The sequence below is a fragment of the Hoplias malabaricus genome, chromosome 2, assembly GCF_029633855.1.
Source record: "Hoplias malabaricus isolate fHopMal1 chromosome 2, fHopMal1.hap1, whole genome shotgun sequence".
Classification (NCBI taxonomy): domain Eukaryota; kingdom Metazoa; phylum Chordata; class Actinopteri; order Characiformes; family Erythrinidae; genus Hoplias; species Hoplias malabaricus.
The window spans coordinates 83,951,358-83,975,096 of NC_089801.1; the positions used below are offsets into that span (position 1 = coordinate 83,951,358).

General features: G+C 43.1%; 1 protein-coding gene across 1 annotated transcript in view; it reads left to right on the forward strand.

The window, feature by feature from the left end:
• The window catches only part of LOC136687449 (receptor tyrosine-protein kinase erbB-4-like), a 166,910-nt gene that overhangs the window by 67,091 nt on the left and 76,080 nt on the right, over positions 1-23,739 (forward strand). Inside the window, 1 exon segment of the mRNA XM_066661855.1 lies at positions 16,613-16,764. Within this exon segment, the coding sequence (XP_066517952.1) occupies positions 16,613-16,764 (152 nt within the window).

Genomic DNA, 23,739 nt, shown 5'->3' on the forward strand with positions numbered 1-23,739 from the left:
TCCTCACAGACAGTCACCCGGAGGAAACCCACGCAGACACAGGGAGAACACACCACACTCCTCACAGGCAGTCACCTGGAGGAAACCCATGCAGACACAGAGAGAACACACCACACTCCTCACAGACAGTCACCCGGAGGAAACCCACACAGACACAGGGGAAACACACCACACTCCTCACAGACAGTCACCCGAGGAGCGGATCCACCCAGGACCACAAGCCTCTGCAGCTCTGAAGCAGCCACACTCTTCAGGCATGATTCATACATTCAGCACCTTTCGTATTTACTTTCTGGAACGTTTTGCTCATTCTTCTGCTGGACGAATGTGGGGCTAGTTCCAGCGCGGTGTGCAGGGGACAGATAAGGATGAGGCTCGGGTGTGTAATGGTCTCGCCTTCTAGCTGCTGAGTGAGACCGGGGCTGATATTAATTACAGAAACGGACCTTCTGTGTTGTTTCTCCCCCCATCAGAAGGAAGGAAAATATTTGCTCACGTAGAAGCAGCTAAAGAGAGGAAAACGAGCGCCTTGCATCATCGTCCACATTCGTTAGAGTCACCAGCAAAACACTACTTCATCTTCCACAGCGAGACTCAGCCCCAGGAGCGGAGCTATTAGAGCGCTGGCAGCGCTCTGATTAATGGGCCAGTTGTGGCCTGGCGCTGGGGTCCGGGTGTGTGTTCTAACATCTCCTGATTTGCCGGCAGTGTGTGTGGACATCAGCACAGTGGACGTTGCTGAATTTGAATCCACCTGTTTGCTTCTCTCAGTGAAGACGCTGAAAACATGCAGTGTCATTTGTTAAACCACAAAGCATTGCCAATAGATTTACACTGGGGTCTTTAAAGAGCGACGCGGTGGAGCAGCAAGTAATGTCTCTGTCACAGTTCCAGGGTCCTGAAGGGTGTGGGGAGTGTGGTGTGTTCTCTCTGTGTCTGCGTGGGTTTCCTCCGGGTGACTGTCTGTGAGGAGTGTGGTGTGTTCCCTCTGTGTCTGTGTGGGTTTCCTCCGGGTGACTGTCTGTGAGGAGTGTGGTGTGTTCACTCTGTGTCTGTGTGGGTTTCCTCCGGGTGCTCCGGTTTCCTCCCATGGTCCAAAAACATTGGAACAGTGGATTGGAGACTCAAAAGTGTCCGTAGGTGTGAGTGTGTGAGTGAATGTGTGAGGGTGTGTTGTCCGGTGAAGGACTGGTGCCCCCTCCAGGGTGTGTTCCCTCCTTGTGCCCAGTGATTCCGAGTAGGCTCCGGACCCTGAACTTGATAAAGGTTACAGGCAATGAATGAATGAATAAATGAATGAATGAATGAATGAATGAATGAACAGTTTTTCTGAAGCATGTGCAGTGGACATTGTTCAACTTCTAGTCAGATTCACATCAGATTCACTCAGAGTGAAAAACTTGCTAGGCCCAATGCCAAGCGTTGGCCAGAAGGGTGTAAACTCTCCAGAACTGAGCTGATGGAGATCCATTCAATAACTTTGGTGTGAGTTGGAGTGCCAGAACTAGCACTCCACCACAAGTACCAGCCCTCTCTGAGGTTCTCAAAGCTGAATACCATAAAACCCACACTGCAACCTTCCAACAGCAAGTTTAAAGTCCTCTTTTAAGAGGTTTCTGGAGGAAAGGTGGGTAACCCACCAACCCAAGCCATAGGGTGTCCGCCTATGCTTATAGCCGAAACATTACAACTGTACAGCAGCGTGGTTGTAATGTTTTGGCCCATCTGTGTGGTTGACCTCCAAGTGACTGCTCTGTTTTTTATTTATTTATTTGTTTTTTTTTCCTTTTGTTGTTGTTATTTTTTCCCTGTCACTATCCTGACTCTTCAGTCTTGAAACATTTTCTTCTGGAACACACACACACACACACACACACACACACACACACACAGGCTCATTTGTCAGGCGTGTCAGCTAGCATGTGTAGAGCAGGGCTCACACGCTGTCTCAGTGGCCTTTGTGTGTGTGTGTGTGTGTGTGTGTGTCACTCAGTATCTGTGAAAGCCCGTGGTGTGTTACACAAAACATCTCTCTCTCTCTCTCTCTCTCTCTCTCTCTCTCTCTCTCTCTCTCTCTCTCTCTCGCCCTGTCTCTGATATCTCTCTGACACACCGCTGTTATCTACACTAGCGCCATGAAAACGCTATGCTAACACACACAGCATGCTAAAAGCACCATCTGCGCTGTTGTTGTTGTTGTTTTTTTTTAACTTTCTGAATGTTTCATCTCCCCCTCGTCTCTCATCCGTCTGAAAACTTCTGCTGTTGTTTATTTGGCTTTGGTTTCATTGAATCAGTGGCGCACAGAAAACACACAGCATCTCTGATGGCGATGAGGTGGATTTAAATGATCACAAGGGGCACCGATACCACCTTCTCATTCATTTCTCTGCACTCCTTTTGTTTAAATGGGAACATATTTGGAAAAATCACAATTAATCTGTATACCTTGAGCCCACCAACCCACACACTGTGAAACAAGACCCCAGTCAGTCCTCTGTGCGCTGCCTGAGTCTGAAAACACAGGATAAAACGAGTCGTTCTGATCCTGATCCGCTTCTCATGTCAAGTGCAGAGACTTTAGAATGGCCCCGCCCCCTCGTCTGAGTCTGTCCAATCACAGCGCTGGACCCGTGTTTATGTGAGAGTACAAAGACGAGGTTAAACTCAGCAAAACAGACACAACGAGCGCGGAGAAATAAGAGCACTGAGTAAAAACGGAGAAGAAAGAGAACAGAGTGAAAACGGCTAAAACCAGAGCTTCTGCTCCTCGCTCCTCACTGCTCTGCGCTCGGGGTCGGGGTGAACAGCGAGCAGCTCATTATCATTTAAAGCAGTGGTTCTCAGACTGTGGTATGTGAAGCTGCCAGCTGTGGAACACCAGATGACCGAAAAAATGACTACTTAACTAAAGGATTTATTAATAAATGAAAACTACATAATGGATTCATAGCTGGTACTCGGTCTAAAAACAGGGAGGTGTCATACCTGTGAACACTGCCCATAAACACACCCTTCTCAAATAAACATAAATATATGGATATAATGAACAGAACCCTGATGTTTTACCACATTGCAGCCGTTGTCATGGTCAAGTTTTCCTCCTGCCTCTTTTCTGGACAAGTCCGGCTGTAAAAGGCAGAACTGGCTGCTCTTCTCTTCCTGCAGCTTGTCGTCTCTAACGTTATCACAACTGTCACATGCCTTTGGGTGTAAGGACTGACCCTGGGGCCCGCTTTCAAATGTGCGCTCTTTTATTTGATGATGCTAACCCACCACCATCTACTGAACTGTTCTGAGGACAGTTTGAGCGGCACCGAGCACGGAGTGGGAGGATCGGACGACTGCCTGAAGTAGATGCTGGAGGATTTGATGCCGCTTGGCCATGTCTCAGCCCGAAGTTGGGCAACGTGAGGGTGGATCTTGATTGGCTCGCGGGTCCACAGCTGGCCGTGACCCCTGGCCGGCGCCCGCATGCAGCAGGAGGATCTTCTCCAGTTCATCACTCCGTGTAATGTCCAGGTTGTCGGAGATGGCCGTAATAAACTCTCCGTCCATTACGTTCGCCACTAATTGTGTTTCCTGCCGCCATCTTTACACTGTGACCAGCCGAGCGCGAGGCAATAACAATGAAGACCGGAGTTAATGTCTCCCGGTGACGGATGGAGAGGGAAAGGCCAGTGTCCTGACGGACGCATTCATTTCACTCCATTGACTTTAATATGGCCTCGCTCCGTAATAAGCACGGGTCTCCGCGTCACATTCGCTTAATTCAGCAATTATCGATCCGGTGCTGGGTGCCAGATGACCAGGTCAAAGCCTCCTGCTGCACACTCGCCTTTCGTATTGAACGCTGGGGGTCTCAATTACCTCCCAAAAAAATAGCTGAACTGCTGCTTCAGGATCTGGTCATTGATAAATGGCAAATGGTCCAGTTTTTGCACAGTTTCTAATCATATGGCCACTGAGAGGACGTGGAAGGTTTCTTGTAAAGGGCTCAGTGAGTGCACAGACATGTTAAGTGTGTGGTAATCTCTGTCAGTGATGGGATGAATGTGGTAGGTGTCTCTAATAAAGTGGACATATCCACTGAGTAGTGAGTAGGTGTTTCCAGTAAAGTGGCCAGTGTGGGTTTGTTGCCCCTGCCCTATCAGGAGTAGTATCATGTCCAGACGTATGCGGGCTGTCAGCCTGGTAGAGATGACCCTTGCTGCCTGTGTTGCCTTCAGGTCTTGTGCAGTGAGGCGGGGTCAGTAAGGGTCACCTCAGAACCTCCAGTCCGGTTATGGGAGCTGTGGAGTGGCACTGTGACCCGGTTAGCCTGCGGAACTGAGCTGGGTGTGTCAGCACGGATTAGAGGGTTGTTTTTAATACCAGTCGGGGAAGTCTGAAGGGGTCAGAGCCTCTGGGCGGGACTCAACCTCATGCTTTCTGACACCACATCCCCACAGAACCCAACTGACTAATGACGCATGCCTGGCACTCGCTCGGAGGAGAAACATCTCGCGGGCTTGGACTTGTCCGTAGTTTCTAAGATTTACAACAAAATGGACAACTTTTACAGTCATGTGATTCTAGTGAATCTTTGGACTCCGATTTCACCCCAATTTAGTTATCACCAGCTAATCCCACCATCCCTGAGCACATCCTTCCTCTGCCTCTTCTCAAAGTGCTGCTAACAGCTCTACACACTTGGAGGAGTTCACAAATCAGTGCTACTTCATCATTCCCTACGGAATTTCACCTTTGAATGCTAGGTACCTGGACACGCTGAGGTGCCATCTGTTTGCCGTACAAGGGAAATGAAATGTCACTGAGGAGCACGAGCTAAAAGAGCAGTAGGGGTTGAAGCTTGAGTGGTTAATACCTGGGCACAAAGCTCAAGAGTCTATCACTGGAAGCTTTGTCCTTGTGAATGGAAGGAAATGAATGTAGCAAGGTCTTTTTCACAGAGACTGTAATTTAGCATTTAGTGTTTAGCTTTTGCTGCTTAATTCAGCGATACTGTTAACCTTGGTGATTTCACAGGTAGTTCTGTAAAATGTGTGTGAGATGAAAACCTCCCTGAGCCTTTTGAAATGATCGGGATCATTGCAGTGTGAAGATTTTCACCACATGAGTCAGGGCAGGTGTCACTGAGATGGGAAAATGAGATGATTCCTGAGTCACTGTTATGTGATTCTGAGTTCAATCATCAGTCACTGGGAATGAGATATGAGTCATTGAGAATTAAGTCTGAACTGAATCATGAGTCACTGGGAAGGAGGTCTGAGCTGAATCATGAGTCACTGGGAATGAGGTCTGAGCTGAATCATGAGTCACTGGAAATTTAGTCTGAGCTGAATCATGAGTCACTGGGAGTGAGGTCTGAGCTGAATCATGAATCACTGGGAATTAATTCTTAAGTTGACTCATGAGACACTGGGAATTGAGTCTGAGCTGAATCATGAGTCATTAGAAATTGAGTCTGAGCTGAATCATAAGTTACTGGAAATTAAGTCTGAACTGAATCATGAGTCACTGGGAGGGAGGTCTGAGCTGAATCATGAGTCACTTGGAAGGAGGTCTGAGATGAATCATGAGTCACTGGAAATTAAATCTGAGCTGAATCATGAGTCACTGGGAATTAAGCTTGAGTTGAATCATGTGTAACTGGGGGTGAGGTCTGAGCTGAGTCATGAGTCACTGGGAAGGAGGCCTGAGCTGAATCATGAATCACTGGGAATTAATTTTTAGTTGACTCATGAGTCACTGGGAATTAAGTATGGGATGAATCATGAGTCATTGTGGATTAAGTCTGGGCTGAATCATGAGTCACTGGGAATTAAGACTGGGCTGAATCATGAGTCACTGGGAATTAAATCTGACCTGAATAATGAGTCACTGGGAATTAAATCTGAGCTGAATCATGAGTCACTGGGAAGGAGGTCTGAGCTGAATCATGAGTCACTGGGAATGAGGTCTGAGCTGAATCATGAGTCACTGGAAATTTAGTCTGAGCTGAATCATGAGTCACTGGGAGTGAGGTCTGAGCTGAATCATGAATCACTGGGAATTAATTCTTAAGTTGACTCATGAGACACCTGGAATTGAGTCTGAGCTGAATCCTGAGTCATTAGAAATTGAGTCTGAGCTGAATCATAAGTTACTGGAAATTAAGTCTGAACTGAATCATGAGTCACTGGGAGGGAGGTCTGAGCTGAATCATGAGTCACTTGGAAGGAGGTCTGAGATGAATCATGAGTCACTGGAAATTAAATCTGAGCTGAATCATGAGTCACTGGGAATTAAGCTTGAGTTGAATCATGTGTAACTGGGGGTGAGGTCTGAGCTGAGTCATGAGTCACTGGGAAGGAGGCCTGAGCTGAATCATGAATCACTGGGAATTAATTTTTAGTTGACTCATGAGTCACTGGGAATTAAGTCTGGGATGAATCATGAGTCACTGTGGATTAAGTCTGGGCTGAATCATGAGTCACTGGGAATTAAGACTGGGCTGAATCATGAGTCACTGGGAATTAAATCCGACCTGAATCATGAGTCACTGGGAATTAAATCTGAGCTGAATCATGAGTCACTGGGAACTAAATCTGACCTGAATCATGAGTCACTGGGAATTAAATCTGACCTGAATCATCAGTCACTGGGAATTAAATCTGAGCTGAATTATGAGTCACCGGGAATTAAATCTGAGCTGAATCATGAGTCACTGGGAATTAAGTTTGAGCTGAATAATGAATTACTAATATGTGAATCACATATGGATCACTGGAAACTGAATCTGATCCAAGGCACCAGTGACTGGGATGTGAATCCAAATGAGCTGTACTACTGAGTAGAGTGATTCACAAGGCCTATGGCCTTAGTCTAGTGTTAGTTTCATTGGGTCATGAGTCATGAGAATTGAGTGAGAATTGAGTTAAAGCAACACACTGTGCTCTTGTCTTCTTGTGTTAGTGCGAGCCATAGCAGAAAATGATGGCTGTCTTAGGGTGTACTCACACTAGGAAATCTGGACCATGCCCAGACAGGTTTGACCCCCAAAGTCTAATTTGTTTGACTACTACGAGCACTCCACTGCACTGGGCCTGGTTGAGGAGGTAGGTCTGAGCATAGTTCATTTGGATTTCAGAGATATTTGATCAAATCTGCTACTACTTGCCTCTGAAAAGAAATATCTATATATATATATAGATATACATATCTATAATATATGTGTAGTACATATAATCACATTCCTGCACCACATAACTGATAAATCTATAAGACATGTTAGAGTTATTGTCGACAAAATGACTCCAAATATATCACAAAGTAGAGTCTAAACTTCACTGTGCTCTGTAAAATCACCATTGTTTTTTTTTTTTTTTTTTTTTTTTTTCAAAATAAAAGCCTTTGTCTGATCATGTAAGCATGCTCCGGTTTGGAAAATAAAAGCCCAGTGTGAGCACAGGCCAGTTGGGAATGAGAGAGGGGGACTACCATCCTCCAGCCTGTACTTTACAACTGGGCCAAGTGTACATATCTAGGGCCAAGTAAAAGATTTTGTGATAGAAACAGCTTAAATATCAATAACATGCACCAAATAAGTCTTTCTGTAGCTGTACACCACTGTTATATAATACAGACGCTAATGAAAGTTTGGTATATGTATCAATCAGGACTTTGAAAATATGCCTGGATCTCTGTGCTGAGACACATCAGATTCCTTCCCTTGTATTCTGATGGAGCCGGGATATGGGTTTCTCATAACCTTCATTATTGCATCCATTACCACACATCCATCTCCATCTCTATCGTCAAATAAATGTCACCTGTCAGACGTAGACCTTTTTCCATCGCTCTGCCTCACTGGCACACACTTCTCTGGCCCAGAAATATGGACAAACCCTTGCTTGATTTGAGGCATCATTATTTCCCAGACGTACAACATGTGATCAGTGATATCGGTCTGTGAATATGTCCAGTGTGCGGTCAAATATGGACACAGTCAATGGGTGTCTCCGTCTCAAAGCTCAGACATCTACGGTGTGACTGTTTGTCTGTGTGGAGTTCTCTCTGGTGTGTTCTCCCTGAGTCCAGTAGCCTTGCCTGGGGTGTGGTTGTGCAGTCTTGGTGCCGATTCCAAACCTGGGGAAAGGGGAGGGATGTGTCAGGAAGGGCATAAGGCATAAAACCTGAGCCGAGTCTTCTCTTAAGGTCATAGTCCGGGATGACTTGCAGTGGCGACGCCTTGAGGGTAGGAATTTGATCTGCTTTGTTGACCCCTTGCAGGTTAGCAGATGATCACCAGTGGCGATTGGAGGTTGATCCACAGTTGTAACTCTGTGGGTTAGTGGTGGATCCACAGTGGCGACTCTGTGGGTTAGTGGTGGATCCACAGTGGCGACACTGTGGGTTAGTGGTGGATCCACAGTGGCGACTCTGTGGGTTTAGTGGAGGATAGTAAATGGCAACCCCTTGTGGACTGGAAGTTGATTAGCTCACTGTCCTTGTAACGTTTGCTGTCATTCTAATGGACCTTGAGGGAGCACAACTGGAGTTTTAAACCAATGTTGTACTTATAAAGGCACATTTAAACTATTTGAACCTCTAGGATTGCCTTTATGGGTTGGAAATTGATGAACAGTTGTGACTCATTGCTGTTTGGAGGTTGGTCCACAGTATACAGGCTGTTGGTTATCCCCTTGCAGATTGGACGTTCATCTACAATGGAGTTCTCCTCCCTGCTTCTCTTGGGTTTTGTATTCTTCTGCCGCTGGACTGGCAAAATATCTGCTACGACCTTTATTTTTCCTGTGAAAAACTAATACAGCATCGATGCCAGAAACTTGAAAGGAGCTAATGAGTTCAGGAGCTAAGGAGTTGTTCATTTCATCACCAACGCTGTGGGATTTAATGGGAAAATGGATCTGAATGAATGAGAATCCTGATCTTTAGATGTTATTGGTCAGTGTCCTCTAAATGTCAGCTCCTCCGTTATTTACATTTCTACATCTCTCTCCTCTCACCATTTGAGCAACTTATTATTGATCAGAGACGTGATGAATGAGGGAGCGTTCATATCTCTGTAATCACAGATCCAGAACACAGTGTTTATTCCAAATGTTCGTAGTATAGCTGTATAATTACAGACTCTAGTCCTGTATCTGTTGCTCTGCATACTTTGTTGGTCCAGTTAAGAATGGTTCTCAGTGCTGCAGTGACACTGGCGTGGTGGTTGTAGTGTTGGTGGTGGTGTCCTGGGACACATCATATTTATCCTGGGACACAACATATTTATATACACCAAACACAGACCACCTTAAAACACATCAACATGTTTATATACACCAAACACATGCTACCTTAAAACATATCAACATGTTTATATACACCAAACACAGACCACCTTAAAACATCAACATGTTTATATACACCAAACACATACCACCTTAAAACACATCAACATGTTTATGTACACCAAACACAGACCACCTTAAAACACATCAACATGTTTATGTACACCAAACACAGACCACCTTAAAACACATCAACATGTTTATATACACCAAACACAAACCACCTTAAAACACAACATCCCACACCCTACACAAAGCACAGACCACCCTAAAACACAACATCCCACACCCTAAACAAAGCACAGACCACCGTAAAACACAACGTCCTATTCCATAAACAAAACACAGAACTTACAACTGCTGCACCAATTAAGGTGGAAGGGAAAATCGTGTTATGAAACTTGATCGCGGCTCGCTGTAAACAGGGCCCTGTTCTGCTGTGTATGCAGTACAAAGTGTTTCAGCCTGAATTCAGCCCAGTGTTGGGTGGTAGACTCCGGCCCCAAAGCTGATTTTTTCCTGAAATATGGGTCCGGTTCATGGCCAAGTCAAAGTCCAGTCAAATCTAATTTATTTCTGTCAGATCTTATGGGATACGTGGGACTTTTTTCATCTCACTGACGTTAAATCCTGCTCAACTTTTTCGGTGTCCGGACTCAATTTCCTTCAGGGAACCAGTGCTGGGAAAAAAATGAAGTGAAAAATAAATGCCTGGGTCCAGATCTTTTGAAAATGCCCCGTAATCCGTTCAGGGCGTGGAGGGACCAGCCCTTCCATACTTTAACCCTGAGGCTTTGGACCCAAAGCCAGGGGACGATCAGCAAACACACCCCCAATCTTTATTTATTTATTTATTTATTTAGAGTAAATCCAAGCTAGAGAAAGCCGGGATTTCACTCCTCGCTGAGGATCCAAGCACATCAATGGAGCCCAGCAAAGTCCAAGTCCAGACCACATCAGTGGACAGAGCCTAGCGAAGACCCAGACCAGATCAATAGAGTGAAGAATGGTCACATTAGAGCTGATCCCACTCTGGCTCGTTGGTCTTCAGGGTCCGATCTGCTGATGGAGCAACATACATCATCTTAACTTTCTGAACAATGACCGCAATAATCTGGACGTGACTGTCCAGCCTCCTTCTGCAGCTGGTGGATTTAATATAATTTCCCTTTAGAGCATTTGAGATACGGACATTGCTCCACCTCCAGATTGTCTGTTCTGACTGTGCAATTTAAGTGTGTGTGCAGCGCCCTGATTGGCCGAGCGGTTTCCATGTAGCAACCATTTGTTTACTGATATTTTCCCATAGGAATGAATGGGTTGTACATATACACTAGCAACACATTAACAACCACCAAAGCAACCACCTGGGACACTTTAGCATTAAGACACATCAACTGTCTCTATATCACCTAGGTAGAAACATCTTAGCAACTACATAGCACCTATACCATAACTGCCTCCATAACTACCTTACCATCCATAGCAATGACCTGGAATATCTCAACAAGCCCCTTAATATATTAGCGACCATCTTAGCAACCATTTAGTACACTTAACCAACCTTTGAAATACCTTAACAAATGCTATGAAAGATAACAAAGCAACCAACTGGAAGCAACTTCACTTGACTAATTTTGTACCTCATTAGAAACCTCTTGGTAGTAACCATAGCAACCACCATAGCAACCACCTGGGACACCTTAGCAAAACTCCCCAAAATATTTTAGCCACCACACAAGCAACAGTGTAGAACTCCATAGCAACCTCATGAAATACATTAGCAACAGCCCTAGTAGCTCAATTGAACACCTTAGCAACAACCTGGAATATCTTAGCAACCACCAGAAATATCTATAAACACCTTAGCAAAATTTAAGAACCATCCAGGACTCCTTCCTTAGCAACTGCCTTAACAACCACCTGGAACACCTTAGTGACCACCTAGATTTATTTACAAAATTCACAGTTTGGAATTTAATTTTCATTCAAGAATTTGTCCCAGGACAATTCTTGTGTTGGGTTGAGGACCAATACGACAGAGCTCATGGACAAGGTGGCGTTAGGCTCATGTGCAGCTGTTCTAGAGCTGTGATTGTTAATGTTTTTCTGTAGATACTATGAGTAGAGCACATCCACGGTGACGTACAGTGGCTGACTTCACTCGTTATAAAGCTGTACACACGGCATCGCGGTCCACTCCAGTCATTTTCCAATAACAGGCCAATTGGATAAATCCATGTTCAAGTCCGTGGCGCCTGTGAGCTGATTCGGACTGGACGCTGGAGTCTTCAGACGTATCCCCTGGTCCACTCCGATAATGAGACGGCGTTATTGGACAGTGCACTCCTCCACATACAATAACACTGAAGTGCTTGAGTCGGGAAGATAACAGGCCGCAGCAGGGATCCCTGGGAATACGGCCTCCTTAGGGGCTAAATAACTGCTTATTACTCCTGTCTGCAGCTCTGAGAGTGGACCACACACACACACACACTATAAGTACAGGTTCAGAAATATATTACACTTTAACCTTCAAAACTATACACACCCACACACACACACACACACACACACACACATCAGCCTTTACAGCTACACTAACTGGCCATTATATCGGAAATACTCATGCTCTTTGAACTGCTACCCACTGGCCACTTTATTGGAAACACTTAAATTTTACTTCTACTTAATGGCCACTTTAATGGAAACACCTATCTTATGCTTCCCCACACTGGCCACTATATTGGAAACACCAACTTTGTACTTCTATCCATTGGCCACTTTATTAGAAACACCAACCTTGTAGTTCTATCCACTGGCCACTTTACCGGAAAAACCAACATTGTAGTTCTGTCCACTGGCCACTTTACTGGAAACACCAACATTGTAGTTCTATCCACTGGCCACTTTACTGGAAACACCAACCTTGTAGTTCTATCCACTGGCCACTTTATTGGAAACACCCTTGTCCTGCTTCCATCCACTTGCCGCTTTAAATGATACACCATCCTGTTCTTTCAATTCATTGGCCACTTTATTGGAAACAGCATCTTTGTAATTCTGTCCACTGGCCACTTTATTGGAAACACTCTATTCCCAAAAATAGACACTTCTTTTAAGAATCTCCTCCCTACAGAGCCCCAGAGAGTGTTGAACATTTACACGCTGTGAATGAGGCAAACTGTATTATTTTGTTCCTCAGCTTTGTTTATCATTGGTCAGTTTCTCACCACTGGACCTTTCTGAATCCAGTGGTGACACCGATACTGTGTTTGTGTGTGTGTGTGTGTGTATGTGTGTATGAGTGGGTCAGACCAGGCTTGGACGGAAAGTTTCCACACTTCAGTGTCTTTGTTTGGTGTAAAGTGTTTGGGCAGTGACCACTACCCCAGAATTACAGGGATTTACATCAGCAAATGAGCTACAGTCTCTATGTGTACTCAGGAACAGTGGAGCTACAATGGTGGGGGGGGGGGCTGTTTCTAATAAAGTGGCCAGCCAAAGCCGTTTATCCCAAACACAGTAACACAGATCGAGTGTTATATCAACGTTTAGCCTAAGACCCCATTCTCCCTCTCTCTGGTGGACAGTTCCTGTGTTATTGGCCAGAGCCTGGACATTTTCGGCAGCTGATAAGTAGAGGACATTCTCTGCAGTGGTTTATAGAGATGACCGCTTTGGAAATAAAGAGGAGGTTAAGCAAAGTGCAGTGTATCTGCTGATGGATCACAGCACAAACACCATAACAACAAGAGAGACTGCCAGGAGAGGCTGTGTACACACACTGTGAAGAGTGTGTGGCGTTAGACTAGTGCTGGTCTCACACATACGCCCTGCAGCATATGTCCAGGCGTCCGGCTGTTCTGCTGCAGCTGATGGAGCAGATGGTTATAACTGGCCAGAGGAAGGTGTTTGATGGGTGGAAAGAGGTGTTTTTAATTACACGTCAAGTCTGTCACCCAGGCGGGGGTCCAGGGGGATCTTCATCTGCTCACCAGCCCCGGAGCCCCCAGCTCACTTTGGAGTGTGTAGAATGGATGGCACAGCTTTTCTTGGTTTATTTCAGGAGGAGGATGCGTCTATGGGACATTAATATTCATGACGTATGTAAATGGGGATCACTGTAATAGTGCTTTTATTATAAATACCAGGGATGACCCTCAAACTTCACTGATGCGGGTTTGATGCCGCCTTAACATAACCCAGACCACCTTAAAATACAACGTCATGGTTTATACATTGAACACAGACCACCTTAAAACAGGATGTCCCGCATCATACATAAAACACAGACCACCTTAAAACATGACATCCCCCACCATATATAATACATAGACCACCTTAAAACAGGATATCCCACATCATGCACAAAACACAGACTGCCTTAAAACATGACATCCCCTACCATATATAATACACAGACCACCTTAAAACAGGATATCCCCATCTATACACAAAACACAGACTGCCTTGAAACATGACATCCCCCACCATATATAATACACAGACCACCTTAAAACAGGATATCCCCATCTATACACAAAACACAGACCGCCTTGAAACATGACATCCCCCACCATATATAATACACAGACCACCTTAAAATAGGATATCCCATCTATACACAGACCACCTTAAAACAGGATATCCCCATCTATACTCAGACTACCTTAAAACAGGATATCACCATGTATACACAAATCACAGATCGCCTTAAAACACGACCTCCCCCACCATATATAATACATAGACCACCTTAAAACAGGATATCCCACATCATGCACAAAACACAGACCACCTTAAAACATGACATCTCCCACCATATATAATACATAGACCACCTTAAAACAGGATATCCCACATCATGCACAAAACACAGACTGCCTTAAAACATGACATCCCCTACCATATATAATACACAGACCACCTTAAAACAGGATTTCCCCATTTATACACAAAACACAGACCGCCTTAAAACATGACATCCCCCACCATATATAATACACAGACCACCTTAAAATAGGATATCCCATCTATACACAGACCACCTTAAAACAGGATATCCCGAATCATACACAAAACACAGACCACTTTAAAACACAACATCCCCCACCATATATAATACACAAACCACCTTAAAACAGGATATCCCTATCTATACTCAGACTACCTTAAAACAGGATATCCCCATCTATACTCAGACCACCTTAAAACAGGATATCCCCATCTATACTCAGACCACCTTAAAATAGGATATCCCCATCTATACTCAGACTACCTTAAAACAGGATATCCCCATGTATACACAAATCACAGACTGCCTTAAAACACGACATCCCCCACCATATATAATACACAAACCACCTTAAAACAGGATATCCCCATGTATACTCAGACCACCTTAAAACAAGATATCCCCATCTATGCACAGACCACCTTAAAATAGGATATCCCAAATCATACACAAAATACACGAAATCCCCCACCATATATATTACACAGACCACCTTAAAACAGGATATACCCATCTATATACAGACTACCTTAAAACAGGATATCCCCATCTATATACAGACCACCTTAAAACAGGATATCCCCATATATACACAGACCACCTTAAAACATGATATCCCACATCATACACAAAACACAGACCTCCTTAAAACACAGCATACGCCAACATACACAGACCACATTGATATGCAACATATTTCTTCATACACTGACCACATTCAAATATGACACAAAATACTATTGCTGCACTATTTAAGGTGGAACAGAAAATCAGAATAAAAATCATGGTTTAGCGGAATGTAATTGCTGAATTATTTAAGGTGGAATGTTAAATTCTGTTATGGAAAATGGTTGTTGCCCACTGTAAACCCCTGTCTTTGAGTTTATCCTGATTTGCAGGAATGGCACGTTGCCAGGTTTGGGCCTTCCATCCTCACTCTGCCTTGGGGTTGCCAGACGTTGCAAAAGCAGGTCAAAGGAGGTTCGACTGTGCTCAGTAATTGGGCTAATTAGGCCCTGAGTTCACAGCAGAAGCACAGAGATCCATATGGAGGGAAGGACTGTAATTATGGCTCGGAGGTACAGCCTGAGCTTCGGAACGTCACACTGACGCAGGGGACCATCTGAGCCCAGAGTTTAGTTTAGTCTTCATTATTAGTTTAGGCTCCTGCCTTTTTTGTGCCTCTTTGATTTTCCACCTCTTCACTGCAATTAGCCTCAAGGTTCCTTCTTTGGCAGGGGACATGTGTCTTAAAGTGGACATGATAGACACCATGCTCAGGTTCTCTCTGGTCTTCAGTCTTAGTCTTTACTCAGACAAGCCTTTCATTTGCTAATGCCCACACCTCTGTCCGATCACAGTCTTATGTTTGTCCACTGTTGTACGGTCACTGTAACTCCACACTGTTTCATTGGTTCACTCCAGTGGTGACCAAATAAGGACAGGTTCTCCCTTAGAGTCTTGGTTCCACACAGTTATTGTCCCTCACATTATTGAGTGTTGGTTCTGTTGGCTGGTTCTCCCTCACATTGTTGAGTCTTGTTTCTTTTGGTTGGTTCTCCTTCACATAATCAAATCTTGGTTATGTTGGCTGGTTGTGCATCACATTGCTGAGTCTTGGTTATGTTTGCCTGTTCTCCCTCACATTGTTGAGTCTTGGTTCTGTTGGCCGGTTGTGGATCTCAATGTTGAGTATTGGCTCTGTTGGCTGGTTCTCACTCACATTGTTGAGTCTTGGTTCTGTTGGCTGGTTGTGCATCTCATTCTTGAATCTTGGCTCTGTTGGCTGGTTCTCCCTCACGATGCTGAGTCTTGGTTCTGTTCACTGGTTGTACATCACATTTTTGGGTCTTGGTTCCACACAGTGATCCTCCCTTACATTGTTGAGTCTTGATTCTGCTCGTTGGTTCTCCCTCACATTGCTGAGTCTTGGTTCTGTTTTCTGGTTCTCCAAAACATTTTCCGGAACCCAAAACCATGATGTCATATGTGGGCATGTCTAGTGTTACAGGAGCAAGGAGCAATTGGTGACACCCACAGAGAGTGCAGTTGATGACGTATTCATTGACAAATTCTCAGTTCCACTAACAGTGGTGTAAAGTGTCTAGTTCTGGGGACATTTTTCCAGTGCGAGGCCATGAGGTGCACTTCTCTGAAGCTGATTTATAATCACACTAACCTCTTAAATCTCTGTAGAAACACTATGAGTTGAATAGATGTGACAGACCGGTCCTTATTTCTCTGTGTGTTGCAGTGTGTCCTGGCACCGATAACAAGCTCAGCACCCTGTCGGACCTGGACCAGCAGTACCACACCCTCCGCAAATTCTACGATAACTGTGAGGTTGTGATGGGGAACCTGGAGATCACCAGCATCGAGCGCAGCCGCAACCTCAACTTCCTCAAGGTCAGACACTCTACTGTCTAAACCCTTAACCCTAAACCTGATCAATCACAACTTCTAGCTCCACCCCCAAAGCCCTGTAACCCAGCCCCTAACAAGTACAGTCTCAGTGAGAGACTCCAGAATCTTGAAATGTAAAAAAGTAAAAGTAATTCTGAAGTTCACACGACTTCCCCACCATCTAAAATAATGCACTGTCCCTTTAAATGTTCAAACCTGTCCTTACTCTCTCAGTGTGGACCATAAATGAGTCGTAATGGTCCATTACACCCATCCTCTTCGAGGACAAGACCGTTTTCAGAGCTAATTTTATGAATAGAAAAGTCAAATCCAAGGCCAGGAGATGGTGCATGGAGTCGGTGCCACTTAAGAAAACAGAGGTCTGTTTGTTTACAGTGTTAGAGCGTTTAATAAAAGATGCGTTCACTCCAGACGCAGTGGCTTCACCACATGGTATGCATTTAAAGTGTGAGGAGAAGCTCAGCTGCCTGAGACACTGCTTTTACAAGTGCAGTATTGACCCTCAGTGTGAATCCCAGTGATATTGCAGGGATTGCATTGGTGGTATTGACTCATGGTGGGACAGTGGGGGGTTGGGGGGGGGGCGATCCTGCTTGCTGAACCATACCAGCTGTTCAGTAAATTCAGCAGAATCCAGTAGTTGTGTAGTTATATTAGATATTTGTGTGTCAAAAGTGCAACCCAACCCAATTACTCTCCCCTCGCCTTCAATCCAGGGCATAAACATTGTTGTAAAAGTTTAATCTGTGGAAAGTAGAAGTAGCGGTAGTCTGCAATAGCTACTCTAAAGAAATGATGGCCAGACTACAGTGACTTTGACCATGTTCCAGATGTTCCAACAACGTTCATCATGATCCAGATATTCGCCAACATTAGAAGTCTTGCCCTGGGACACTTGTATGTCTTGATGGATTTTACTGAAGCTGGAAATCTACCCCTCCAACTGGGTCCTGTTAGCATTGTTAGACTCAGGATAAATATTTCAATTTCAAATAGGATTAGGTTTAGGGTTAAGCTTAGGTTTAGGTTTATGATAAAATATTAGTCATAGCATAAAACAAGCATAAAACATAGTCATTCATAACCAAATAAAGCTTACAATGTGGCTTAGGCTTTAGTTTAGGCTTCAGGGTTGGTCTAAGGTTTAGGATTCAGGCAGATTTCTCATTGGAACACCCACAACTATATTTAGTACACATTATATATGTGCCAACTATATTTAGTACACATTGTAGTTGTCTTGTTGGTCTTGGCTTATGTGATTCCCTGGACCTCACTTGAAACTTTGCATTGTCAGTATGCTATGGCTGGTGTATAGGGCTATGTCTGTATTGTTACATCACAGACCTCAACACACTTGCAAGGTATAGCCATCTACTGTGTCAACATCAGTGAGGTCCAATAGAGGGTATCCAATCAGAGCAGAGGTCATTTACATATTCCAGTCTCAGTTACATTTGGTTTACTAATGAAACAAGTTAAAATTGGATGCTACGTTAAAAGCTGTCTTCTCCGGCACATTTTCTCCACTTTGATGACTGACTTTTGGCTTGTGCTTCAAAATATGAGGGAAGCATTAAATTATAGGACATTAGCTGTGAATATTTGGTGAAAGGATGCATTAAGGAAGAAGGAAGATATGAGTAAGGTTCCGTTCTGTATTGAACCCAGCAGTTTTAATGGCTCTTAATGTGGCTACCACTCGAGAGCCTAAGAGGCACTGACGTAACATGTGTTTCTGGGTTGGACAAGTTGGATTTGGTCCTGCAAAACATTGCTGTTTACATCACATCACGTACCGCTTCATTTCATCTCAGTGTGGTGTTCTATTAGAGCCAGGTCTGATGTGGAATTATGAGTAAATCTGCAATGGACTGATGACACATCTAGGGTGGGTCTTCTCCTTGTGCCCAATGATTCCAGGTAGGAATCATGAGCTTAAATAGCATCAAATACATACAGAAGGTGAATGAGGGAATGGCTGAATGGCTGAATGTGTTCATTATGTGTAAAGTCATATACATTATTAAAGAATGGAAAGGTTTGTAATGTTCCGGGGAAGTCCTACACGTAAATGAAGGGATCCTATAGGGCCATGGCCATTCAAAGGAATACAAGCTTGGTCTAATATGAAATCTATTTATAATCTATACAGGATAGATGTTCCTATGGGGCAAGGGTAGTCTGCACTAATGCTTACCTAGTACTGCCATTATCACTACTGAGAATGATGTTTGCCCTTAGAAAAAAATTTGAAAAGTTTTTTCAAGTATGATATTAGTACGCTTCTTTTTCTCTTAACTAAAAATAAGTCTATTTTCAGTGTGTTTTTTATAATAATAATAATAATAATAATAATAATAATAATAATAATAATTAGAACAATACATTCCATTTGTAAACCGCTATTTAAGAACCCAAAAATGTGTACAAATGTGTACAGATGCGCATAGTTTTATTAACCAACTCAGAAACACAATATATTCTTATCTTGTCTTATTTTATTGATAATAATTTTTCAAGGTTTGAGCAGCATGATGTCATGTCTAATATTTAGATAAACTACAATAAGGGCCATAACTACTAAAGCGTAATTTATGCATTGAGGCCACTGCTTCATTGTAATTATAAGTACATTTTCACTTTGATATCAGGTTGGGTTTAAGAGTGCTGCAACAATTTGGCCTCTGATGTTAAAATTATTACATTTATAAGTGAAATGGAAATATAGGTGCCGCTTTAGAATAAGACTATAGTTATAAAGGTTTATAAATCAGTAAATATTTTATTAAGGCTATTAAATATGGTGTTAATACATTAAAACTCAGTTATAACACACAGATAGAAAGGGCAATGACTTGTCATTAGCCAAATAGTGAACCCACATCCATCTAGAGTGTTAAACCTCAGAAGTGGCCAAATACTGACCTCACTTTGTCTACATCAGCTCCAGCACATATTTGTTAATACATTTAACCCTTTAACCACTGAATTTAATAAAGTAAACACCAACAGAATGTTTTCATATTCATTAATGATAGTGTAGTTACATTACCATGGGAAATGAATAAATTTGTATTCTCAGGATTGAGATTATTCTTTACCCCAACATTTTCCAGTGAGTTCTGACATTTTCAGTATTAGCCAAATAGAAGTCCCTGTTTCTGTTTGAATCTCTGTGTTACAAATGATTATTAATGACTTTTAAGGTGTTTACAACTTAATAAAAAACTATGTAATAAGCAGGTTTTTTATGTCATGTATAAGCCTTATTAAATGTAGTCATTATAAAGTGGTACCAAAATATTTGATATTTAGTATAGATGCGGTACAAAATAAAACTTAAATTTAACATGTTGTGTGCTCAAAGTTTACTACTCGTTCCCCTAAAACTAGCCAATTTAGGCCCAAGAAGTTTTATAATAGTACACTTATATGTATTCTACTTGTGCGATGAAAGTAGTACCCATACTATATAAAGTATACCTGGGAGTTATACGTAAACTCTAGTTAATATAATGAACGTTAAACACACTTTATTTTTACGAGCGAGCTCCAGAACTAGGGTCAAGTCCTGTCCACAAACCCAAACTCGTAGGTGCACAATCAAGATCTTCAAATTCAGACCAGTTTGAGGACAGGCTTCAAATCATGGGCCAAGAACAAAGACAAAGTTTTGCTGAAAAGGACCCCGAGGTTTACCACACTTTCTCGAGCGCCCTAATAAGGTCTGTGACGAATTTGCAATCTGCATTGATTGTGTGCTCGAGCCTGTTGTTAGCCTGATTGTCCGACTCTGTGCGAGTGCAGTGATCAGTCCTTAATCAGAACTTAATCAAAACTCCCTACAGTGGATTTGCATTCCTTAATATGTCTTTTACATAATCCCAATCAGCGACGATGGGAAGAGAGGGGGAAGAAAACTGTCAGGCGAAAAGTTTGAGCCAGTCGAGGAAGCGATTGGATTTGGGAAGTTTGGCATAGCCGGAGAATCTGAGTTTCTTGCGTCACCTGGATTTACAAGATAAAAGATTTCCCTTAAAAGCTGGTCAGTCTTCTAATGGTCAGTGTGGTGGTACCCTCAAGGATACATATCCAGTATCTTAAGGTAGGGAACATAACTGTACTGTACACAGTATTGTAGTTTTTAACAATTTGATTTCATACACCCCCAGGATTTATAAACATTTTCCTGTCATTCTGGAGAAGAGAATGTAATATACATTTAGGGATCAAAACTAGACCTTAACACCACTGCTGTACCTTTAAAAGTTCATTAACAATAATGTACCTCTACCATATAACAGTTGATTAAACTTTTTACTGTAGCTTTCAAGGTGTGTGTGGCATAAGGGATTCCTGAAAATTCCCAAGCAACACAAAAAACGGGTCGATAATTATACACAACCCAGCTGAGTACCAGCAAGTCTCTTTCAAATTCAGCTAGAGCCCAATTGTGTCCCCTGTATTCGAGCTCAATAACCCACTTGAGTATGCGACCAGATCTTATCCCTAATTGTTCTTTAGTGTCTTTGGAGTTTCTTAGTGCTGCATATTCAACAGCACCAAAATCACATTTCCAAACACAGCTTTGATCAGAAAGCATGTTCATACTCTGATTGTGAAGGATACACACCTCCCTCCTGAGGTTCCACACATGGTTCAGTCCATGAAGGTCCTGGTAATGAGCAGGTGATTTGATTCCCTACATTCCCAGGGTCGTCTATTCCCAGGGCTCTTCATTTGCTCATTGAAATATCTAGGAAACAGGCCTGGGTTCCTAGGCTCTCATATTCTGAGGTTTCTTGTATTCCCAGGGTGCCTTGCTCAATGAAATGTTTAGAGCCCTCAGGCCTTGCCCAACTCTCGCAACCCCTTCTCCATTTCTCCTTGTCATCTTCCAGTGTTCCCCTGTTGCCTAAATCAAGTTGCCTGTAAGGCATTTGCATAAATTTGTCTCTAAAATCTAATGATTTATTTACAAACAAATGCTTCTGATATTCTGAATAGAAGAATTACAGTAGCATGGGAACACAGGACCTCAAGAATTCAGGATTTTGAAGATACTAGACCCTGACAACAGAGGTTCATGAGAATACAGTACATTGGGAACATAGGACCCTTGGAAAGTAGTACCCTGGAAGTATAGAACCAAAGAAACAAGGAATGCTGATAACAAAAGACCCTGTAAATTGGGCCCATTGACCACAGTACTCTGTGCTGGGGGCATACTACCCTAGGAATATAGGACATAAGGGATCCTGGGTAACCCTGGGCTATGGGAAAATGGTTCCTATTTGGAAACAACTGAAGCCCTGGGAATATAGGACCTGGGAACTTAGGAACTCAGGAAGAGTTATATTCTGAATGGACTGTTGTAGTGAAAAGCCTGAACAGTGCAGTGTAGGTCTAATATTAGCCATGAATGCTGTAGGAATGTAGCCCCTAGGTCTGAAGTACCCCTAGCTAGACCACTCTACTGACCTAGAGCCTGCTGCTTGATCTCTTTGAGGAATGCCATTAAAATCCCCCTCTGCTCGAAGATGACTGCCCTCTTCTGGGCAGAGGAGACAGCTCACACCAGATGTGCTGGTTGGAAAGTGAAGAGCTTAGCTTAGTAAAGGGCAAGATGACCTTAGGCCGAGTGTCACATGCTAATGCCAATGCTTTCCTATTGCCAGGACTGTCCAAGGTGATCTCTAGGTGCTTGTAGTGTTACCTAGGGATGTCCTGCCCAGTTCTTCAATTAGGTATACAATATATGTCCAGATGTCTGTACAGGGGCTGCTTTGAGGTTTATAGCACAGTGCAGCAACTATAGATATGATCCTCAGGTCATCATTACCAAGGTTAAGTTTATTGTAGAGAGATATAAAAACGCATCACTGTGCTGTGGACTTCACTAATGTACAAATCCTTACTGAGAAATATATATATATATATATATATATATATATATATATATATATATATATATATATATATATATATAATTTCAGATGACAAATAAGTGAGATCACACATGTTGCAATGTAACTACAATGTCGTTACTATGTAATAACGGTTTATACACCATGCAATTGCATGAAAACGATGGTAATAACTTCTAAATCGATTCTCAAAGAGATTTATCGCTCACTCTTTTGGTCTAAGCCCCCAAACTCCTCCTTTCTTTGTATAAAATTTATCAGCATGGCAGCTCCTCTGTTGTTCTGGAACCCCAGAGTGTGTGTAAGTGCCCAGTCCACAGAATACATAATGTAGCCAGTTTTCAAACAAGAATTTCCATATTCTCTCTTGCTCTTTCTCTTTCTTTACCATCCAGAGTGGTGCTCCGCAGCCAAAGGAAAAATCACACAGGCTTATTCTCGTTGACATTTTATTTTATTATTATTATTTCACGGTGAAATCGAGCTGGGAGCCCACCTCCATCACGAAAGCGAGAGGTGTTTAGAGGGCTCTGGTTTCAAAGGAATCTCAGCTACTCTCACCCTCTCTCTCTCTCTCTCTCTCACATACACACACACTCGGTAACAGACCCAAAGGCAGCGATAGAGAGAGAGAAAACACTCTTCAGAGACATGCAGCATGTAACCCCCTTCATCTAAGAGGCTCTTTGCTCTTCTTCCCACTCGTCTTACCCCCACCCTCCCTCTATCACCAACCCATCTGTATCCCTCCATCCCCTTTCTCCACATAACACACTTCTTTCTTTCCCGAGGACATGAAGCAAGTAATCCACTGGAATAAAAGAAAACACCTAGAGGTCTCACAGAAGTGCGATGTGTGGTAGATCGATCATCTCTTTCTGCTCTCTCTCTCTCTCTCTCTCTCTCTCTCTCTCTCTCTTTTTTTTTTCTCTCTCTCAACCAAAACCTCAATTCCACTCATTTCCCAGCACTGTTCTGATGTGACAGTGTAATAACATTAGTATAAGATTATAATTACAAGGTAATA